This window comes from Sinocyclocheilus grahami, unplaced genomic scaffold (assembly GCF_001515645.1).
Source record: "Sinocyclocheilus grahami isolate Dianchi unplaced genomic scaffold, SAMN03320097.WGS_v1.1 scaffold1724.1, whole genome shotgun sequence".
In the NCBI taxonomy this organism is placed as follows: domain Eukaryota; kingdom Metazoa; phylum Chordata; class Actinopteri; order Cypriniformes; family Cyprinidae; genus Sinocyclocheilus; species Sinocyclocheilus grahami.
This window is the reverse complement of record NW_015506903.1, coordinates 44730-64816: the sequence shown is the minus strand read 5'-3', so window position 1 is coordinate 64816 and position 20087 is coordinate 44730. Positions and strand designations below refer to the sequence as shown.

Here is a 20087-nt window from a genome sequence, read left to right as displayed (position 1 = left end):
GGTTCATAGCTGCTCATTGGAAACAGAAACTAGATCAGTAGAAAACAACTGAGATACTTGCACCAAGAATGAGAACCAACAAGTGCCTTTTGAAAATATCAAAATTACAAGCCGAGCATGCATGAATGCTGCAAACATGGAGCCCTGGATATTGGGTCCTACTGGCACATTGTGCTTGGCCTCTCATTTGCTACCCCAAATGATATTGTTCCATTTTGGTCTGATTTGCATGGACATGCACCAATCATTCTGTTTTCATTGCTGAAAAGTTTACTTTATTTAAGTCAAAATACTAATTTAAGTCTTTTGACTTGCAAATAGTGCCCATACCTACACCATAATTTAACATTAAGCTACAGCTACATGCATTACAACCAAATTATTCAGACAGTGTTTATGTATACTGTATAACAACATTGTCCTTACCGCTACTGGCCCACTGCTTGACATCAACAACCCACTGTTTTAGCATGTCATCACAGCAGTGCAACTGGTCCTGCATCTTCTTCAGGCTCTGTTACATCCAAGGTCTTTTCTACTGTCTGCAAAACAGCAACACTAAATACTGTCATTTCATAAAATAATCCCTTAAAAAAGTATATGTTCCTGCCTGAATTCATACAATAACATATTCAACTATATACATAGCTGAGGTCCTGCACCCCTACAATGTCTACATGGGGGTAACAGTTTAAGTTCAGCTTTAACTGTTTAAAATAGTTAATCCTTTTGCAATACATGAACTGGAAGACAAGGCAATGTGGAGGACATTCTCTTTACGCTGATTCCACCCAATAGCGTGGACAGGAAGCATATCAGTTCTTACTGTAAAGAACAACAGAAAGTCACAATAAATTGTAAAATGTTAATGTGTACGTTTGCAGGCTAGCAGGTGCCAAAGAAGCTTACAAACCTGACTTGGCCATATACTTTGTGGTCAGGGCACATCTGGAGAGAAAACTATTGACTTGCTCTACTTCTTCACCAAGAGTAGTTCCAGCACCTTCCTGGTTCCTTGTATTCCACAGAATCTACAGGAAGCAGTGGACTTGTCAAACAGTGTGGACAATAGGGTGATCAACATCGATGCACATCCCAATGTCACCAGCTGTAGAGGACAGCACATAGGGGCTCATGTACAACTCAACACACACTCCTGGGTTGTAGTTTGGGTCACAGTGTGATTCATTGTGGCACTTTACGTTAATTGTTGGATATGTCATACTCTGAAAAGTAAAAGTCAAGAAGTTAAAAGCATCACCTCGCATTTTGTATTGTGGGCTTTTGCATGCATCACGGACAAGCAATGTCTCATTTTCCGAAGAGGTTGAAGATGAGTCAGGGCCTCTGACACCTTCTCCAGATATCGGCAGGTCACATCCATAGCTAAAAATGTAGCACCCTGGAACTCTTTTTGGAGAAACATTGGATATGCAAAGATTTCTCCTCTATGCATATTCAGACCTTTGGAAAAAAGAAATAAGCAGAGAGCACATTGCACACTGTAGAATAGGCTTCAGATCATCATCATCTACAAATATTTTTAATTGCAATTTATCAATACCAATACCAACCTTTTGACTAACGCAAGACATGTCCTCAAAAGGCCCACTGAGCCAAAAACTTAGAGATCGAACCTGCTCTCCATTAGCCCGAAAAATGATTATTTACCAGTCAGCAGACGAGCGTACAAGACAGGGGCAAGATTTCAAAAAGAAATTAACAAGTGTCCATGTCCACCTTGTTATTGTCCTCTTCAGGGCAGTTAGGATCACCTCAGACCTCATCTCGTTGAGCCGAAAGGATGGAGAAGCCAGCCGCCACCCCCCGCTGCCCTGTAGAGCTGCAGAATACGTCTTCTGTGACAGTGAGGTAACAAAATCCTCCCACTTTTGAGGAGAGTCGAACATCATCTATTCATCAGAGAGTCTATTGCTTCTCTTACAGTCGAAGTCACAACCGATTTGAGTGTACTTTGTTGCTCTTTGAGCGCTAGCTTGATACCGTTAGCTATAGCAGTGTCCAGATCTTCTCTGGAGATGGTGGAATCTTTGAATTTCTTCTTTATTGGCGATTGTTCAATCTCTCTTTCCCGAACGTCCTTGACTGCTGGGGTACTCATAGTGAGCTAAATAAAGAGTGGTTCAAAATGTATTGACAGGATATATACAATATTCTGACAAAGTGAGCAGAGCGAAGGACCATGTTTGCATTGCTGCCGAAGGGTCACGTGATCTCCCAACACTGCAGATAGATTTGAGCATAGGCGTAATTTGCGGGTGGGACGGGTGGGACATGTCCCCACCACTTTTTGCCAGGATCGATATTGTCCCTACCAGTTTTTGAAAGTAATTGAAAAATATATTGCGGAAGATATGTATTAAAGGGAAAACAAGATCAACAAATCATTCTTCATAATCTGATTATGGTGATAAAAAAAACAACAACAACAACATTTGACTCCTTATGCATGCATAACGACGTGATTTGCAGCTGTCGCTTTTTTCGTAATGTCATTAGGCTATAGCATTGTATTTTAAAAATGGAGATCAAAGTACCATACAGACGGTTATGCTTTCAAAACGCTCTCTTCCTTGTGCTAAGTAGGCCTGCCCTCTATTAAAGATTTTTCTAGTCAACTAGTTGCACGTTATATTAAATTGATTAATAGCTATAATAATATATTAACCATACTTCAATATAGCCTATAGGCATACGTATTAGGCTAGAGCTTAAGCTCGCGCATAAAGCAATTGCCTCAAAGCACCGGCAAAGTGATTATGAACGTGTCGGGGGAAAAGAAGACACTTTAATTATTTATTACTAAACTAGTGCTTTCTGAGTCAGTGTCGGGTGCAAAGATGAGGTTGCCGAATGCCGACGCTGACTCGGCATCTCCACATGGACCTGCCTTTAATAGAAATACACCTTTTCATACGGACTACAAAATTAGAGAATATTACAAAATCGAGTGGGCGAGTTTTCCTTATATTTATTTTATTATTCATATAAAAATAATAATTACCTGTTTTGGTTACATTTACTATTAATTGCAGAAGGTGCGCTCAGCAAAAATTAAGCGAATATTGATGGTTTTCACGCTGAAGTAAAGTAAAACACCGCTTCTTAAACCAGAGAAGGTGAACATGTTGGTATTCTTTTGGGGGGGAAAAACATGCAAGCACTCACCGGCAGCAAGTTTAGTTTTACTTTTCTTTTTGTTTTGTTTTCATTTTGAAAAGTTGATCTTTGCTGTTTACCTCAGGTTATGCTATGAAGGCTCTCTCTTTTTTCTTTATTTTTGATTCCTCAGTGTTTGCTAAACGTTCTGTAATTAGTCATTATATACCCTAATACAGCGTGTAGGCCTATGCCATGCCTCATCTTATTTGTTTTTCTTAATAACGTTTTGTAAGCTAGTTTGTCATTGAATCTTACTGTTTTATTGTTGTTGTGCATTTTAATTAAAAATAATGAATCCATCTTTTTTTTTGTCTTAAAAGGTGAAAGGTGTATAGACGTAAGCAAAACAGACATTTATATTTTATTGTAAAACCTGACAAGACCGTGAAATCGAAAGTGACACTCTCTGACGTGCAGTGTATACGTCAGCGTCCGCATTCGTTCACTCCTTTCTGATATAGTGCACTCAACTGCCATACACTATACAGGTATAGAGCCAGAATGATCTCAATAATAATTCATGCAAAAGACGTGATGCACACATTTATAACCCAATTCACATGCATGAGAAATAATTCACGTGCACAAAAAATATATATATATTCACAAAAAAACAAATCACGTGCACAAAATAAGAATATATATTCATAAAATACGTTTCACAAATGCAAAACACAATTCACAGATGTACAACTGCACAACATTTTTGATTGTTTAAAATTCATGAGTTTATAATGGGCTGTGTATGTGAATCGCCTTGGATTTGTGTGTGTATTTTTGAGACTTTCCTGGCAGCGAACTCCTCCCACATGGGACTTTATAATCATAAAATACGTTTCACAAATGCAAAACACAATTCACAGATGTACAACTGCACAACATTTTTGATTGTTTAAAATTCATGAGTTTATAATGGGCTGTGTATGTGAATCGCCTTGGATTTGTGTGTGTATTTTTGAGACTTTCCTGGCAGCGAACTCCTCCCACATGGGACACTCGTACTCTTTAGCCAATTTATTAGTATTATTATTTAGATTTGAGCTTGTCAGTCGACCAATCATAACCCACTGTGGGCGTATGAATCGCGTGCCCTGGGCGTGCCTACCTGGATGCCGACGTCATCAGCGCGAGACCATTGTTCAAGTTAAGAGGCTTGTTTGAGATGAGTAAAATCTGTGCAGAACCGATCACCGGTGATCTCCGCGAGATGCATGCTGGTTATAAAAGTGTCCGAGTTAGGTCCGACTTGCTCTGATGTCACGCCGAATTTTCCAAAAGGCTTCGTTGAATAAACATGAGCATGTACTGCACATTAAAAAATGTAAAATGAGGTGCGGATGTTTTTATATCAAAAAACAAATCACGTGCACAAAATAAGAATATATATTCATAAAATACGTTTCACAAATGCAAAACACAATTCACAGATGTACAACTGCACAACATTTTTGATTGTTTAAAATTCATGAGTTTATAATGGGCTGTGTATGTGAATCGCCTTGGATTTGTGTGTGTATTTTTGAGACTTTCCTGGCAGCGAACTCCTCCCACATGGGACACTCGTACTCTTTAGCCAATTTATTAGTATTATTATTTAGATTTGAGCTTGTCAGTCGACCAATCATAACCCACTGTGGGCGTATGAATCGCGTGCCCTGGGCGTGCCTACCTGGATGCCGACGTCATCAGCGCGAGACCATTGTTCAAGTTAAGAGGCTTGTTTGAGATGAGTAAAATCTGCGCAGAACCGATCACCGGTGACCTCCGCGAGATGCATGCTGGTTATAAAAGTGTCCGAGTTAGGTCCGACTTGCTCTGATGTCACGCCGAATTTTCCAAAAGGCTTCGTTGAATAAACATGAGCATGTACTGCACATTAAAAAATGTAAAATGAGGTGCGGATGTTTTTATATCACTGTATTTCTGAAGGAAGGCTGTCTTTAGAAAATGTTCAATGTAATTTTCATTTAATCTGGCATGTTATATGCCTGATAAAGCAGGGCTTGTAAACTCATCACTGCTTTGTGTACAGCCCTTACTGGGGAAACCTCTGTTTCTCCCTCTTTGAAGCACCTCCTGCTGGCACAGAATGAATTTGTATTTTCAATAAGTCCGTCTACACAGCAAACATATTTTGCTTGTTATCAAAAATAATTTACTCTAGAGGGACTTAGCTGTTGTTATTGATTCTATTTGGAAGTCTACCGAACAAAAAACAGAGCAATGCCTAAAAGCTGCTATGTGACAAGGTGTACAGCAAACAAGCTAAAAAACCCACAACTACGTTTTTATAAGCTGTCAACCTCCCCAAAAATTAAAGTTTAGGACACAAATAGTTGTAGGTTTCGGGTATTTCACGTTGGGCCGTTCAGTTGGATCATTTCTCAAACAAAAGGAAGGTTAGGAAAGGGGGCACTGACACAGACCAATTAAATTTAGTTTCTTAATATATCTCCTCCTCTCAGATTCACATAGAGTGGCGAAATGATCCTTTGACGTGGTTAAAAATAATGAATGGTCTTGTCATCAATTACCTTTCCCTCCAGTGGGCGCAGTTCTCAGAGTAATATGACATGTTGCGCTCTACTTTTGTGTCATAAACAACTGGCATAAAGTTGGCTTGACGTTGGACGTTCGATATTTGCAAATTTACGGACCGTCTCTAAAGTTACATGCAATATTGGTGTACACTTTTCTAATGTCAATAACATTTGATGAGAATGACTTAGTCATAAAAACAACTGTAAAGTGTTCATCTAGGTATCAACTATAATGCATACCTTTAACATTTTTGATATTTATTAAAATAAACTGTAAATCATATCTAAAATATGCTACTTTTTCACAACCGAATGGGCTCAAAAGCAAATTTATGGCTCAAAAGCATGAGGAGAATGACTTACGGTCATAAAAACAACTATAAAGTGTTCATCTAGGTGTCAACTACAATGCACACCTTATACATTTTTTATATTTATTAAAGGGGTGGTTGATTGCGATTTCACGTTAACATTAGTTAGTGTGTAATGTTGCTGTTTGAACATAAACAATATCTGCAAAGTTACAAAGCTGAAAGTTCGATGCAAACGGAGATATCGTCTTTTAAATTTCTGGTGGTTTAATACCTACAAAAACGTCTGGGAGGAACTACAACAAGTTACTTCCCGGGTTCGTGACATCACAAACCCAGATAAACCCCGCCCTCGGGAACATGCATCAAAGGGGGGCGGGGCCATGCTGCGCTGCTTTAAAGAAGAGGAAGAGAAAACTAGAGGTGCACGTAAAAATCTATTCATATATGAATCACGATTCTGTCTTCTAACGATTCTAATGGATTCACACGTTTCAAAATCAATGTTCTAAAGCAGCGGTTCTTAGCACTGTTCCTCGCGTTCCCCTGCCCTGCATCTTTCTCTCTCTCTCTCTCTCTCTCTCTCTGAGTCTCTCTCTCTCTCTTTTTCTCATTCAGCTCAGCTCCAACAATGAACTGTTCCAATTATACACTTAGTATTTTCACATAGCTATGAGAAGCATTAAACATAGACGCGCGTGCAGTTGCCGTACCGTATTAAAGCTTTAATCAGGATAAAACTGATATATTAAAAGCTAACAGAAGCAGTAGCATTTACAAATAACAGCGTATCTAAAAGTATGAGACAACAACAAACAAAAAACATAGGCTACCATTAAAAGCTGTGCTTGCACAGGTTCTGCGCGATCCTCTTCAATAATATCCTCTGCTTCTCACAATATATACGATGCCATTGTTTACAATACAACCAGAGCACATGCCGCTGAGGAGAGGGGCGGGACGTTTAGACACGCACTAGAGGCGGTTTAGCCAATCACAACACACTGGGCTAGCTAACCAATCAGAGCCCATTGCCTATTTCTGAGGGTGGGGCTTCATAAAAACAGGAAAAGATCAGCCTGTTTCTCAGAGAAGGGACATAGAGGTGTGGAATGAAGGTAAATTACGTAAAAATTTGTTTGTTTTTTTAAACAAAGCATTAACACATGACTGCACCCCATAAACACAATCAAGCCTAGAAAAAAAAAAGTGAACCACCCCTTTAAAATAAACTGGACATCATTTGTTAAAAAATTCGATTTTTTTCAGAACCGAATGGGCTCAAATGCAAATTTAAGGCTCAATAGCATTTGAGGAGAGTGACGTATGGTCATAAAAGCAACTGTAAAGTGTTCATCTAGGTGTCAATTATAATGCACATCTTTTCCATTTTTTTTATATGTTTTAAAATAAATACACTGTAAACAACTTCTTGGAGAAATTACAGTAACTACCTGGCAACAGTTCACTAGTAACTTACTATAATTATATACCTTTTACATTTTTGATATTTATAAAAAAAAAAATCATACATCAAAAATTCTACTTTTCACTACCGAATGGGCTCAAACGCAAATTTAAAGCTCAATAGCATGTGAGGAGAATGACTTGGTCATAAAAAAACATTTAGATTACATTACATTTACATTTAGACATTTAGCAGATGCTTTTATCCAAAGCGACTTACAAATGAGGACAATGGATGCAATCAAAATTTAAAAAAAGCAATGATATGCAAGTGCTATAACAAGTCTCAGTTAGCTTAATGCAGTACATGTAGCACATTTTTCCTTAAATCATATAATAATTAAAATTTAGATAGATTTAAATTTAAAATAGATAGAATGCAAAAGATTAGAGAAGCAAGTGTTAGTTTTTTTTAAGAAAACAAGCAGTTAGTAAATAAATAGAGTGCAAGTTTAAAAGTGGCACGTTTTTATTTTTATCTTTATAAAGAATAGAATTAGAATAGAGAGTGCTAGAGTTAGAGGGTCAAATAAAGATGTAAGAGATGTGATTTTAGCTGATTCTTGAAGATTGCGAAATAATGAATTTAGGTAAAGGGGTGCAGAGCCAGTGGTGGTTTTGTAGGCAAACATTAATGCCTTGAATTTAATGCGAGCAGCTACTGGTAGCCAGTGCAAATTAATAAACAGAGGTGTGATGTGCATTCTTTTCGGCTTGTTAAAAATCAATGCTGCAGAGTTCTGGATTAATTGTAAAGGCTTGATAGAAGTGGCTGGAAGACCTGCCAAGAGAGCATTGCAATAGTCCAGCCTGGACAGAACAAGAGCTTGAACAAGGAGTTGTGAAGCATGTTCCGAAAGAAAGGGCCTGATCTTCTTGATGTTGAATAAAGCAAATCTGCAGGACCGGGCAGTTTTAGCAATGTGGTCTGAGAAAGTCAGCTGATCATCAATCATAACTCCAAGATTTCTGGCTGTTTTTGAAGGAGTTATGGTTGATGTGCCTAACTGGATGGTGAAATTGTGATGAAACGATGGGTTTGCTGAAACCACAAGCAGTTCTGTCTTAGCCAGGTTGAGTTGAAGGTAATAGTCCTTCATCCAGCAAGCAATGTCTGTTAGACCAGCTGAGATGCGAGCAGCTATCGTCAGATCATCAGGATGGAATGAGAGGTAGAGTTGAGTGTCATCAGCATAGTAGTGATATGAAAAGCCATGTTTCTGAATGACAGAACCTAGTGATGCCATGTAGACAGAGAAGAGAAGTGGTCCAAGAACTGAGCCCTGAGGCACCCCAGTAGCTAGATGTTGTGACTTGGACACCTCACCTCTCCAAGATACCTTGAAGGACCTATCTGAGAGGTAAGACTCAAACCACCGGAGTGTGGTTCCTGAGATGCTCTTTAAGTTTAAGTTTATTTCGAGCAATATATATATATATATATATATATATATATTTCAATGCACATACATAGAAAAATAGAACAGTTTATCTCACATATATATTTATCCATACATATACAATTATGTTACACATATCCATACACATATTTACACATAATACTTGCTCGAAAGGGAGTGGAAAGAAGTAGAACTTATTTGCTCCCACCCCCAATTCATTCCCATATATTACACCATATGGTTACTGCCATTGTCTGTTACTAATAATTTATGTGATATTATAAAAGTTATATACAAATACCCAAATACAATATGTCCGTCTCAATAATCACAATAATAAAATATAATATAATAAAATTATAATAATCCTCATTATTAAAAACATTCTAATATGTCCCAGTATTTATAATAATCATGTAATATATAAAATATAACCATATCCTATTATATTGTTAAATCACAGTTTTATAATAACAATAATAATATTTATAATAAACATTAATATCTGCTCCTGTCATTATCATTATCATTATTTGCTCAGCTATGTAATCGTATCCCGTTCTGTTGTAATTATATCACCATTTATAGTATCAATATTAATAGTAAGAACAGTTATGATCATCCCTACTACCGTGTTTTATACAATAACCATCACCCCATAATCACTATCCTTAGAACACCAAGATCCCTCCCTCAGCCTTATATATTTTCAACACCATTTCTTTGTATCTTGATTTAAATAGCTAAATATTTGGACATTGCTTGAGCTGTGTCCCCAAACCATTCCAAAGTCTGACACCACACACCGACACACACAAACTTTTCCTGGTGTTCTCTCTCACCACCTGGACTTTAAGGTTCCCACATCCCCTCAGATTATAGGCCCCCTCTCTTCCTGTAAAGAACTTTTGAATATTGCCCGGTAGTTCATTTTTGTTGGCTCTATACAAGAGTTGTGCAGTATAAAAATCAACTAAATCAAAAAGTTTTAATAGTCTGGATTGCAGAAATAATATATTTGTGTGATCAAAATATCCCACCGTATGTATGATTCTAACTGCACGTTTTTGAAGTATGAAGAGGGGCTGTAGTGAACTTTTATAGTTATTGCCTCAAACGTCTATACAATAAGTTAAGTAGGGCAAAACTAATGAACAATACAATATATATATATATATAATGCATTATATTCCAGGGCATATTTAACTTGATTAATTATATAGATACCTTTGGATAATTTACCTTGTATGTATCTGATGTGTGTTTTCCAGCTTAATTTACTGTCCATAGCTATCCCTAAGAATTTAATTTCTGACACTTTTTATATTGCAACACCATCTATATATTAATACTTCTGAGTTCTATTTATAATTGCCAAACATCATTACTTTAGTTTTATTTAAATTGGGTCAACGTAGTTGTGGGGTGTTTAGCTTGTTTGCTGTACACCTTGTCACATAGCAGCTTTTAGGCAGTGCTCTGTATTTTGTTACAAGTCAGAAATGACAAGGAGGCAGCTTCCTGCAATAGAAAGTCAATGGAGAGTGTTGGATAATTGCCCGGTGTGGGCGTGGCCTAAATGCACTCTGTCTCTATAGGGGATGCAGAAAGTGTCAGACTCCAAGCCTTTATTTACCGATCAGCAAAGTTTTCGCTAGGTCACCGATTTCAGCACAAACACCGGAACTACGGCTCATTTGTTTTTCAGAGTCTAAAGAATCAGACAAAAACACTGGCAGAGACCAAAGACGCAGGAGTCGCTGTGTGTGGGGATTTCTTCAGACAGGTGAGCTCAGAGTCTATTCTGAGTTTGCTTTTAAGCTTTTAGACTCTTATTCTGGATGTAGGTAATTGCTGAATTCAGCAAAGCGAAAAGTAAGCACAGAATACCTGCTTAATATATTAGAATATAGAAAATGAAAGTGGTCTGATTTCTAAATGTATTCTAAATGTTTGTGAGTTTGTCTTCAGCACTTGCATGATACTTTTCGTTAATAAAACTAATATTCAGAGCTGCATTTCCACTCCGAGCTGTTTGTGTACTAGTGATCTTTAGGAGTTTTCCAGAGGAATAACAGTGATCGGATAGAGAAACAGCCCGCTTCCTACACATTAAAGCAAACTAATGCACTACACGTTTAAGCCTTAAGTTAAATAGACATTATATAAACTCCTACTGGAACATTATGAGCAGAGTTTTTCAGATCTCATCCAACCACATTCCTACACCCCTAAAGAATATTCAGTACTTGTACAGTATGACTTCATTAAACATTTTTCCACACAGTGCGTGTTTGTGTTCGAAAAGATTACTTTTTATATAAATGCAATCACTGTTAATAAAATAGTGGATTTATTCTTTTGGATTTTTCACTCAACATTTTTAAACTTCCATGCATTGATTTCATTCATTTGTGAAATCGGTATGCAAAGAGTTAAATCATGCTAAATATTTTAGACAACTTTGTCATCTAAACAGTAATCATTAAAAAAAAAACACGGAAATGAACAAGTTACGGTAAGTCACTCCATACAGAAAAACCTGTTTCTTAAGTATGTAGTCAATCAGGAAGGTACAGTAAATAAACTCGACTGTCAAGCTGCAGTGTGTATCATGTCTGTGTTCATCCAGTGAAATGGCAGAAGCCAGTATCTCATGGGCTGAGGATCAGTTCAGCTGTCCAGTGTGTCTGGGTCTGCTGAAGGAGCCAGTGACGATCCCCTGCGGACACAGTTACTGTAAGGGATGCATCTCAGGTTCCTGGGACGAGGAGGTTTGGAAGGGAATCTACAGATGTCCTCAGTGCAGACAGACCTTCAGTCCAAGACCAGTTTTAGGGAAGAATGTGGTGATTGCCGAAATGGTGGAGAAGCTCAGAAAGACGAGACTCCAAGCTGCTGCTCCTGCAGTTCATCACGCTGGATCTGGAGATGTTCAGTGCAATGCCTGCACTGGGGTTAAACAGAAAGCAGCGAAATCGTGTCTGGAGTGTCGAAGCTCTTACTGTCAAGATCACCTTGAACAGCATGAGAATCTCTTCAGAGGTAAAAGACACAATCTGATGGACGCCACTGGGCGACTGCAGGAGATGATCTGCCCTCAACATGATAAAATGCTGGATATTTACTGCCGCACTGACCAGCAGTGTATCTGTGTGCTGTGTTTGGTGGATGAACACAAAAACCATGACACTGTATCCGCTGCATCAGAATGGAAAGAAAAACAGGTACTGCTCTATACAGGACCTTGTGACAGTTAATGTTGTTTCTCTCCTCATATTTTGTTATGTTTAGGAAAGATTGAGTTGCAGTACTGAACTCATGCAGGCATTAGATCATTCACTCTAAAATATAATATACACTGCATTTGTTTGGGATGATTTTTTTTTTTTTGAGAAACTTTTTCAGCATGGACACATTAAAATCGATCAAAAGTGACAGTAAAGATATTCATAATGTTACAAAAGACTGATCTTTTGAACTTTCTATTCATCAACGAATCTTGAAATATAAAATGTAATAAGTTGCCGCAGAAATATTGTGCAGCACAACTGTTTCCAGCATTGATAATACTCAGAAATGTTTCTTGAGCAGCAAATCAGCATATTAGAATGATTTCTGAAGATCATGTGACACTGAAGACTGGAGGAATGATGCTGAACATTCAATACTACACTATTACAGTTATTTATTTAGTTTTTGCCTGGGTTAGCATCTTCTCATAAACATTTATTGATTTAAACACATTTCTGTTTTCTGTAGAGTCATTTGGAGGAGAACCAGAGAAAAATCCAGAAGGTAATCCAGAAGAAAGAGAACGATCTTAAGAAGCTGAGAGAGGCTGTGGCGTCTCATAAGGTGAGTTTAGTGGAAAAAAAGAGAAATTTGAGTCTCAGTTTGAGACTCTCCTGCAGTGCTGGAGCTCTTTTAGTGGCACCGTTGCTGTTTGAGGTAGTGCTAGTGATGAACCGACTGTAATGCGTGTCCTATAACAGCACTCTGCACAGACAGCAGTGGAGGACAGTGAGAGGATCCTCACTGAACTCATACACTCCATTGAGAAACGTCGCTCTGAGGTGAAACAGCTGATCAGAGATCAGGAAAGAGCTGCAGTGAGTCGAGCTGAAGAACGACTGGAGCGACTGAAGCAGGAGATTGATGATCTGAAGAGGAGAGACGCTGCGCTGGAGCAGCTTTCAGAGACAGAGGACCATATTCATTTCCTCAAGGTGTTTACATTTATTCATTAAGAAGTCATTGATTCAGCAGGTGTAACAGACGTTTTTGTCTGTGTCTGTAGAGTTGGCCATCTGGCTCTCTCTCTGGATCTACAGATGGCTTCGCTGTCAGTTCTCAGCCCTCTTTTGATGAAGTAGTGAAATCAGTCTCTCAGCTCAGAGACAAACTGCAGCAGTTCTGCGTAGATGGCATACAAAATATGTCAAAGTTAGGTAAATACGGATTTATTTTCAGAAAAGAGTTTATTAAATATAAACTAGTTGTAGTTTAATTTGAATGTGACTGAAGAGCTAAATTGCAGATGTGTTTTGTAGTGAAAACCGTCCATGTCATCCAGACTCCCAAATCTCAGACCAGAGAGGGGTTCAAAGAACGTGAGTTGCTCTACAAAAACACAAATCTAAAATCCAGTCTAGTGGTTTATTCTTTTTCACTGAATTAATTGTGTAATTCAGTTCAAGACAATATTTTTTTTCCTTTTGTATTTAAAATGCATTGGGCTGCAACAAATAAGTGATAATAATCATAATTATCATCATGGATCAGTTGCATCTCCATTAGTGATGGATCCATTAGTCACTTTACAGTACAAACTTCTTAGTGCAATAATAATCTGAACTAAAACTATTTGTTTTGATAAATTATATGTGGACTGACAAGAAATTTAGGTTTACATTTTGCATTAACCATTTTTTGACAATAATGATGTTATTTGATCATGAACACGTAACTGTAAAGGGTTTAGACTTTAGTATTCAAGAAAAAATAAGATTAGCTACATTTACATGAACAGCTTTTGTGTCAATCGGAGTGAGATTGTTGAATCCAAACATAGTGTTTACATAATGCTAAATAATGTGATCAGGGTGATCTGTGCGTTTATGTCACAAGCTTCCAATCAAACTTTATCTGTTGACATGCACACATTGCATGTATATTCAGAGTTTCCCTGGTGGTTTAAGACACATATACTAGACATTCTACTGCCTCTTGTCTTTGTTTTAAAAAGCAGACTTAATATTGATCTATTTTGGGTTCTAATCAGGAGACGACGAGCACACAAAGCATGTATTTGGCCGTGGGTCCTGTGAAAAATTAAAATTATAAAATGATAATAGATCCAGCTAATGTGTTATAATAATGATAGAATGTCATGAATAATTATGTGTTTATCTCCATCAGATTCTCATCCAGTGGGCACGCAGGCTCGCCCCAGACTAAAGCCAGAGTTTCTGGGATCCACAATCGATTTAACTCGAATTCACTCAATTTCAGCTTTTTGGGATTCATACAGATGAAGACTTATTAGCCTGAACTCAACTCATATATATATATATATATATATATATATAAATAATTTGATAAAGATAATTATCGCGATATAATTTCTCGATAACACGATACGAAGTGTTCGATATAATGTTTATGCGCCAAAAGTGGAACGAAACAGCGTGACTCATTTGAATCAAGCCCCACGGACCGTTTATCTGCTCGGATCACAGTTCAGACTGCTGCGCGGCACAAGCTCACTAGAGCAGATGCGTTTACTCGGTCACACAAGCATTAAAGGGGTCATATGATGCTGCTAAAAAGAACATTATTTTGTGTATTTGGTGTAATGAAATGTGTTTATGCGGTTTAAGGTTAAAAACACATTAATTTCCACATACTGTACATTATTGCTTCTCCTCTATGCCTCGCCTTTCTGAAACGCGTCGATTTTTACAAAGCTCATCGTTCTGAAAAGCGAGGTGTGCTGTGATTGGCCAGCTATCCAGTGTATTGTGATTGGCCGAATACCTCACGCGTGTGACGGAAATGTTACTGTGATGATGCCCTGCCCAGCCGGAGCGACGAGACAAAAACATTAAAACCCATTATAAACGAGGCATTTGTTGCATCCGGGGGGGGACGTAATTACGGATTATAACGACTTATACTGTCTCTTTATACGATGAGTTACATCGCGCCATGTAAAAATAAAACTGTCTGCATTTGTGATCGGAGAAATGACAAACAACAAGCGCTACTCTACACTGCTCAAAACTCACGTTTGAATCATCAGTGGCAAATTCTTTAAATATAAAAAGGTACTTACCGGCTGTGAGTCAGAAGCTCCTGACTGTACTTGCAAAGTGGGAACTGCCCCACTTTATAGAAACAGCCTTTGTGTGTAGCCGGCATTGTAGTCTCCTCTCCCAGGATCAGGAAACAGTCCTCCATAAAATGTGCTGCACACATCTGAATATTTGGGTTGAAGTGTTCTGGAACAGTGTTGTAAATACAACTTAACCACTGATTTCTAGTCGTGTCCATTTTTGGAAGACCAAACAAAGTAGTTTCGCTTTCACAACGAAACACACAGCGTCTTCACAACATGGCAGCGGCGGCAACAACAATACTACAGCGATAATACGCCTTCTTTCTTTGCGTGAACATTTGGGCGGCGTTATGCAAATCTTCCCACATCGTGAGGTAGACATGTGGGGGCGTGTTAGAACGAGGTGTTTTAGGTAAGCGTGGCTGACACTTAACTTTTATAAAGAATATCTCTTTGGGTTTGAGACTTTAGATAAGATCCCTAAAGTTGCACAGACTATTCACGAACAGCTTGTAACACTCCAAAGAGAAAGGAAAACTTGAATTTGCATCATATGACCCCTTTAAACCTCGCTGTGAGATACAGTGTGAAGCGCTTGAATTCAGCGATGAACACAAATGAACTGTTTATCATGATTTAAATGTATGTTACTATGGGAGACCGATGCTTAATTTACAAATAAATTAATAAAAACTTGGTCAGAATAAATTTAACCATATAAAACTGAGGTTGCTACCAATTTAAGATATCTTAACTGATTTTGATAATGAACAAAAATTTACATCGTTTCATCCTAATTCAAGCTGCTATCAAATGTGCATTTCTAAGAGACAAAACGTGATATAATTATTATTAATATTATCAGGCAACCCAAACCTGTTTCTTGATTTGAAACAATATCACTCATTAGGACATGCAGAAACTAATAAATTAATTTTTCTATTTAGATATTTATTTTGTTAAGGAAAATTAATGGTCTGGTTTCTACAACTTTCAACTTGAAAGAAATAAAGATTTGACATTTACCGTGATAATTATCGATATCAACTGATATGAAAAAAAATTATCGTGATGAGATACGTATATATATATACCGTATTGACCCAAATATAAGACAATGTTTTTTTCTTGGAAATACATCTGAAAAAACACGGTCGTCTTATATTCGGGGTCTAGACTTTGGCATGTCAATAATACACCCACAACAATAGATGGCGCCAAATACGCGAGTGTGCCATGAAATACGTAATGTAATGCGTGTTGTAAAGATCGCGAGTAAAAACTAAAGAGAAAGAAAACCTTACACCTGCATGAGTCGTGACTGTCATGTTGGGATGATGGGACCAAACTCTCTTTGTGATTTTAAAACGTAAGACAGTACCCAGATTTGAAGACTACAGTAAGACTACTGTTAATAAGATTTTTTTAATGGTATATCAAAAAGTGTATTTTTTAAATGTGATTGTTGGTACATTTGACCAGTTTTTACCATACTTTCAAAACAAAAATTAAAATAGGAAAAATATGCAATATTAAAATAATTGAAGACAAAATGTGTTTTACTGAGAAAAAACAAGATCTGGTTTTTAAAAAGCCTTTTTCCAAAAGGTACATCTGTAAAAAGGGGGGTCGTCTTATAATCAGGGTCGTCTTATATTCGGGCCAATACGGTATATATATATATATAAATAATGTAGTCATGAGTACACGAGTAAGGCTTTTTGCATTGTTTTAATCCATGAGTGCCTTGACTTATATATATATATATTTTTTTTACAAGTTAAATCCCTTATTAAAAGTCCACCAGAATATGAAGATTTTTACCTCAACAACACTCTTTGCATTTTTTTGTTTTATACGTTTGAGAACTCTTTCAAAACATTTTGATTTCTGCATTGCTTACTCATAAAATATGGTCTGTTCTTTTAACATTTTTATTACATACAGTGAGTGATTACTCGCAGTGGCGTAACAAAAGCTGAATATTTTCAAAGGCTCACAGACTTTTTCTTGCCTCTGTATAACCAAAACATTGTCTTAATACAAACAATGATCAAAATTGTCATTATTATAATACAAACAAATTAACACTATCAATTATCTTTTGCTATCTCCGGTATTTTATTCAACGAATACTGAAAAATGTGTTGAAATATGATGCAACTCTTTGAATATTGAAAAATGTATTGAAATATGATGTAACCCTTGTTTGATTGTGAAGCTTTCAGATCTCCCAATAAAATATTTTGAGTTTTGATTCACAGTGCAGGGTAGTGAAAGTAAGTGAACCCTTGTATTCAGTAACTTGTACAGTAGATCCTCATTTATTAGCAAAACCTCCACCAATCATACTCTATATAGCTCCTTTTTTGGATCATCCTTACACACAAATCTGCTTAAGTTCATCAGTATTTCTTGGTTGTCTTGAGCACAACCCTCTTTGGGTTATGCCACAGCATCACAATTGGCTAAAGGTCAAGAAAACACACACGTTCCCTTGCTTTTCAGCCATGGTTTAGTTGATTTACTGGTGTTATTTGGGTTATTGTCTCTCTTAAAGTCATTAGCTGCTCTGCCGTGAAAAGGCAAAAGATCATAACGTTTTTGGTCGAAAATTAGTTATTGAGATTTGTAATGAAGGATTCAATTGTGTTGCTAGTTTAAAGTGATGATTGTATTTGTACATTGACCGCAATATGCTCTGAAGAATTAAACTATCAGCAAACTATATGTTTAGGCCACAAACTGCGTCACACATCACATGAAATATAAACAACAACAGAAAATAATCAGACTTAAAGACCAATGTAATATAAAGATGTTGATATTTAACGATATTCACAATGCAAGATGCAGAGGTGGAAAGTAGCGAATTACATTTACTTGGGTTACTGTAATTGAGTAGCTTTTTACTTTTACTTCTTTTACTTCTACTTTTTAAAGTAATTTTTAAAATCTGTAATTTTACTTTTACTTAAGTAGGTTTTGTTTTAAGTATTGTACTTTGCTACATTTTGAAACACATTAGTTACAGAGTAAAAAAAAGCCCTGGAAGCGATTGATGCAGAACAAATGGGCGCTAAAATCACAAGAAAGATGGAGACGTACAAGACAGACGTTAGTGGTGCAGAGCAGACCCATCTGAAAGCGAAACTAGGGCCCTATGATTTCCACGATGTGGAAAACGCGTACGGAATTGCGGAATCCAATTATAAAAATGCAATTTACGGTATAAAGCTGCATTCACACTTGCAGTGACTTTTGTCGCTGCATGTCGCCAGGGGCTGGCCATGAGGTCATGGGCGTTCTCACTACTGGCTGCCAAGTAATATCGTTGTTGACAGCGAATCAGTTTTCTTGCCGCTAAATACAAACATTTTGGAGGCCAAAGACTAAATATAATATAATAAATCTGTACATAAAGACAAAAATGAATGAGAAACGGAGCCTGTTTTTTTCTAGTGGTGCGCCAATCCGATACTCAGTATCGGTATCGCTCCGATACTGCCATTTTCTGCCGGATCGGGTATTAGGGATGGGCGTATCGATCCTGAAGTATCGGTATATCGATATTGATGCGAGTATCGAAAGTATCGATACTCAAATAAAAAAATATCGATACTAAGGTGTGTTTTTTTTTTTTTTTACCAGCGATTGATTATTTAACAAAAAATGTAATGCGTACAGTATGCATTGAATTGGACGAATAACCTATGTTAGCGAATAATTGTGTAGGATAGAACTATTTTCCTGCTCATCTAAACGCACAAATGTTGCGAGACAGAAGCAATCAATCACAGAGAGTGTTCACTCACTGCTGACACTGTATTCAAACAGGGCTGCGTTTCCCAAAAGTATCATAAGAAAGCATTGATGCTTTTGGGAAACGCAGCCCAGAACAATGCTTATTAGAGGACAGAAAAACATACATGTTTGAGTTATTTCACAATAAACTAATTGAAATTGTAGCCTATAATGTGCAATTACATTTAGTTAAATTGAATGTTAAAAGTTCGTATTGGTCATGTTCTATTCTGTAATGTTAATATAAATCATACACTGTCAGAATAAAAAGGTTGCATTTTATGCGTGCAACAGCCTGTTACTGGTAGTCCCTAATGGAAATAAACATCTCGGGTTACTTATGTACGAGACACTGCGTCCTCTAGGGGTCGCTATGGGGAACGCCTCGTCGTGACCCGTGTCTGAAGCATACATTGAAAAAACACCAACACGTTGGCCGGCGACAGCCATGACGTCACTACCGGTGTGACTATAGTATAAATAGGCGCCGGGGAACATGTCATTCACTTCTTCTAGTGATGGGAAGTTCGGTTCTTTCGGACAGTTCGATTAAATAAACCGGTTGAAAAAAACGGTTCACTGATTCTTTTACGCTCGATGTAATGACGTCATTGGCGATGACGTAATGGCGTCAAGTCTATCGCGGGCTTAACACATTCAAATATAAAGTCAGTAATCATAACATCAGTCAATTAAAACATCATTATAATCTGATACGTTTCTTACAATTTAGATTTTTGTATCTAAAGCATCAACACATATACAGGCAGTGATCTGCAAACTAGGATGTTTTACAGTTATGACGTCAATAAATTAGTCTTCATCAGCGCAGAAACTATGCTCCACTTACTATATATAATCCATTACGGTTTATTTGTAATTAATCAGTTGTCCGGTTCAGAGTTCAGACACCTGTGGCGGGCGCCGGGCGGTGCTGCTGTGCTGTGACAGTCATTACTGTTCGGTTCGGTAGTTCAGATCACATGCTGTCGCTGAATCACGCATGCGCAGTATCATCAGCTCATCGGTTCTCAAATCGGAC

At 37.4% G+C, this 20087-nt stretch overlaps 2 protein-coding genes across 2 annotated transcripts in view; both read left to right on the top strand.

Annotated features, from left to right (window-relative positions):
- LOC107572252 (zinc finger protein 721-like) overlaps nt 1–20087 on the top strand; it is a 53080-nt gene that overhangs the window by 15029 nt on the left and 17964 nt on the right. The window lies entirely within an intron of this gene.
- Nucleotides 10632–14490, top strand: LOC107572253 (tripartite motif-containing protein 47-like). The gene is made up of 7 exons (XM_016258677.1): nt 10632–10687; nt 11534–12128; nt 12664–12759; nt 12897–13130; nt 13202–13352; nt 13455–13514; nt 14323–14490. The coding sequence occupies exons 2-7, from the start codon at nt 11538–11540 to the stop codon at nt 14436–14438; spliced, it is 1248 nt and encodes a 415-aa protein (XP_016114163.1). The 5' UTR covers nt 10632–10687; nt 11534–11537; the 3' UTR covers nt 14439–14490.

Bases quoted from the DNA above. Each gene is read 5' to 3' on its own strand.
- LOC107572253 (XM_016258677.1), top strand. From the start codon at position 11,538: ATGGCAGAAGCCAGTATCTCATGGGCTGAGGATCAGTTCAGCTGTCCA. The intron at 13,131-13,201 runs GTGTTTACATTT...CTGTGTCTGTAG, and splicing joins ACCATATTCATTTCCTCAAG to AGTTGGCCATCTGGCTCTCT. The intron at 13,515-14,322 runs GTGAGTTGCTCT...TATCTCCATCAG, and splicing joins CAGAGAGGGGTTCAAAGAAC to ATTCTCATCCAGTGGGCACG.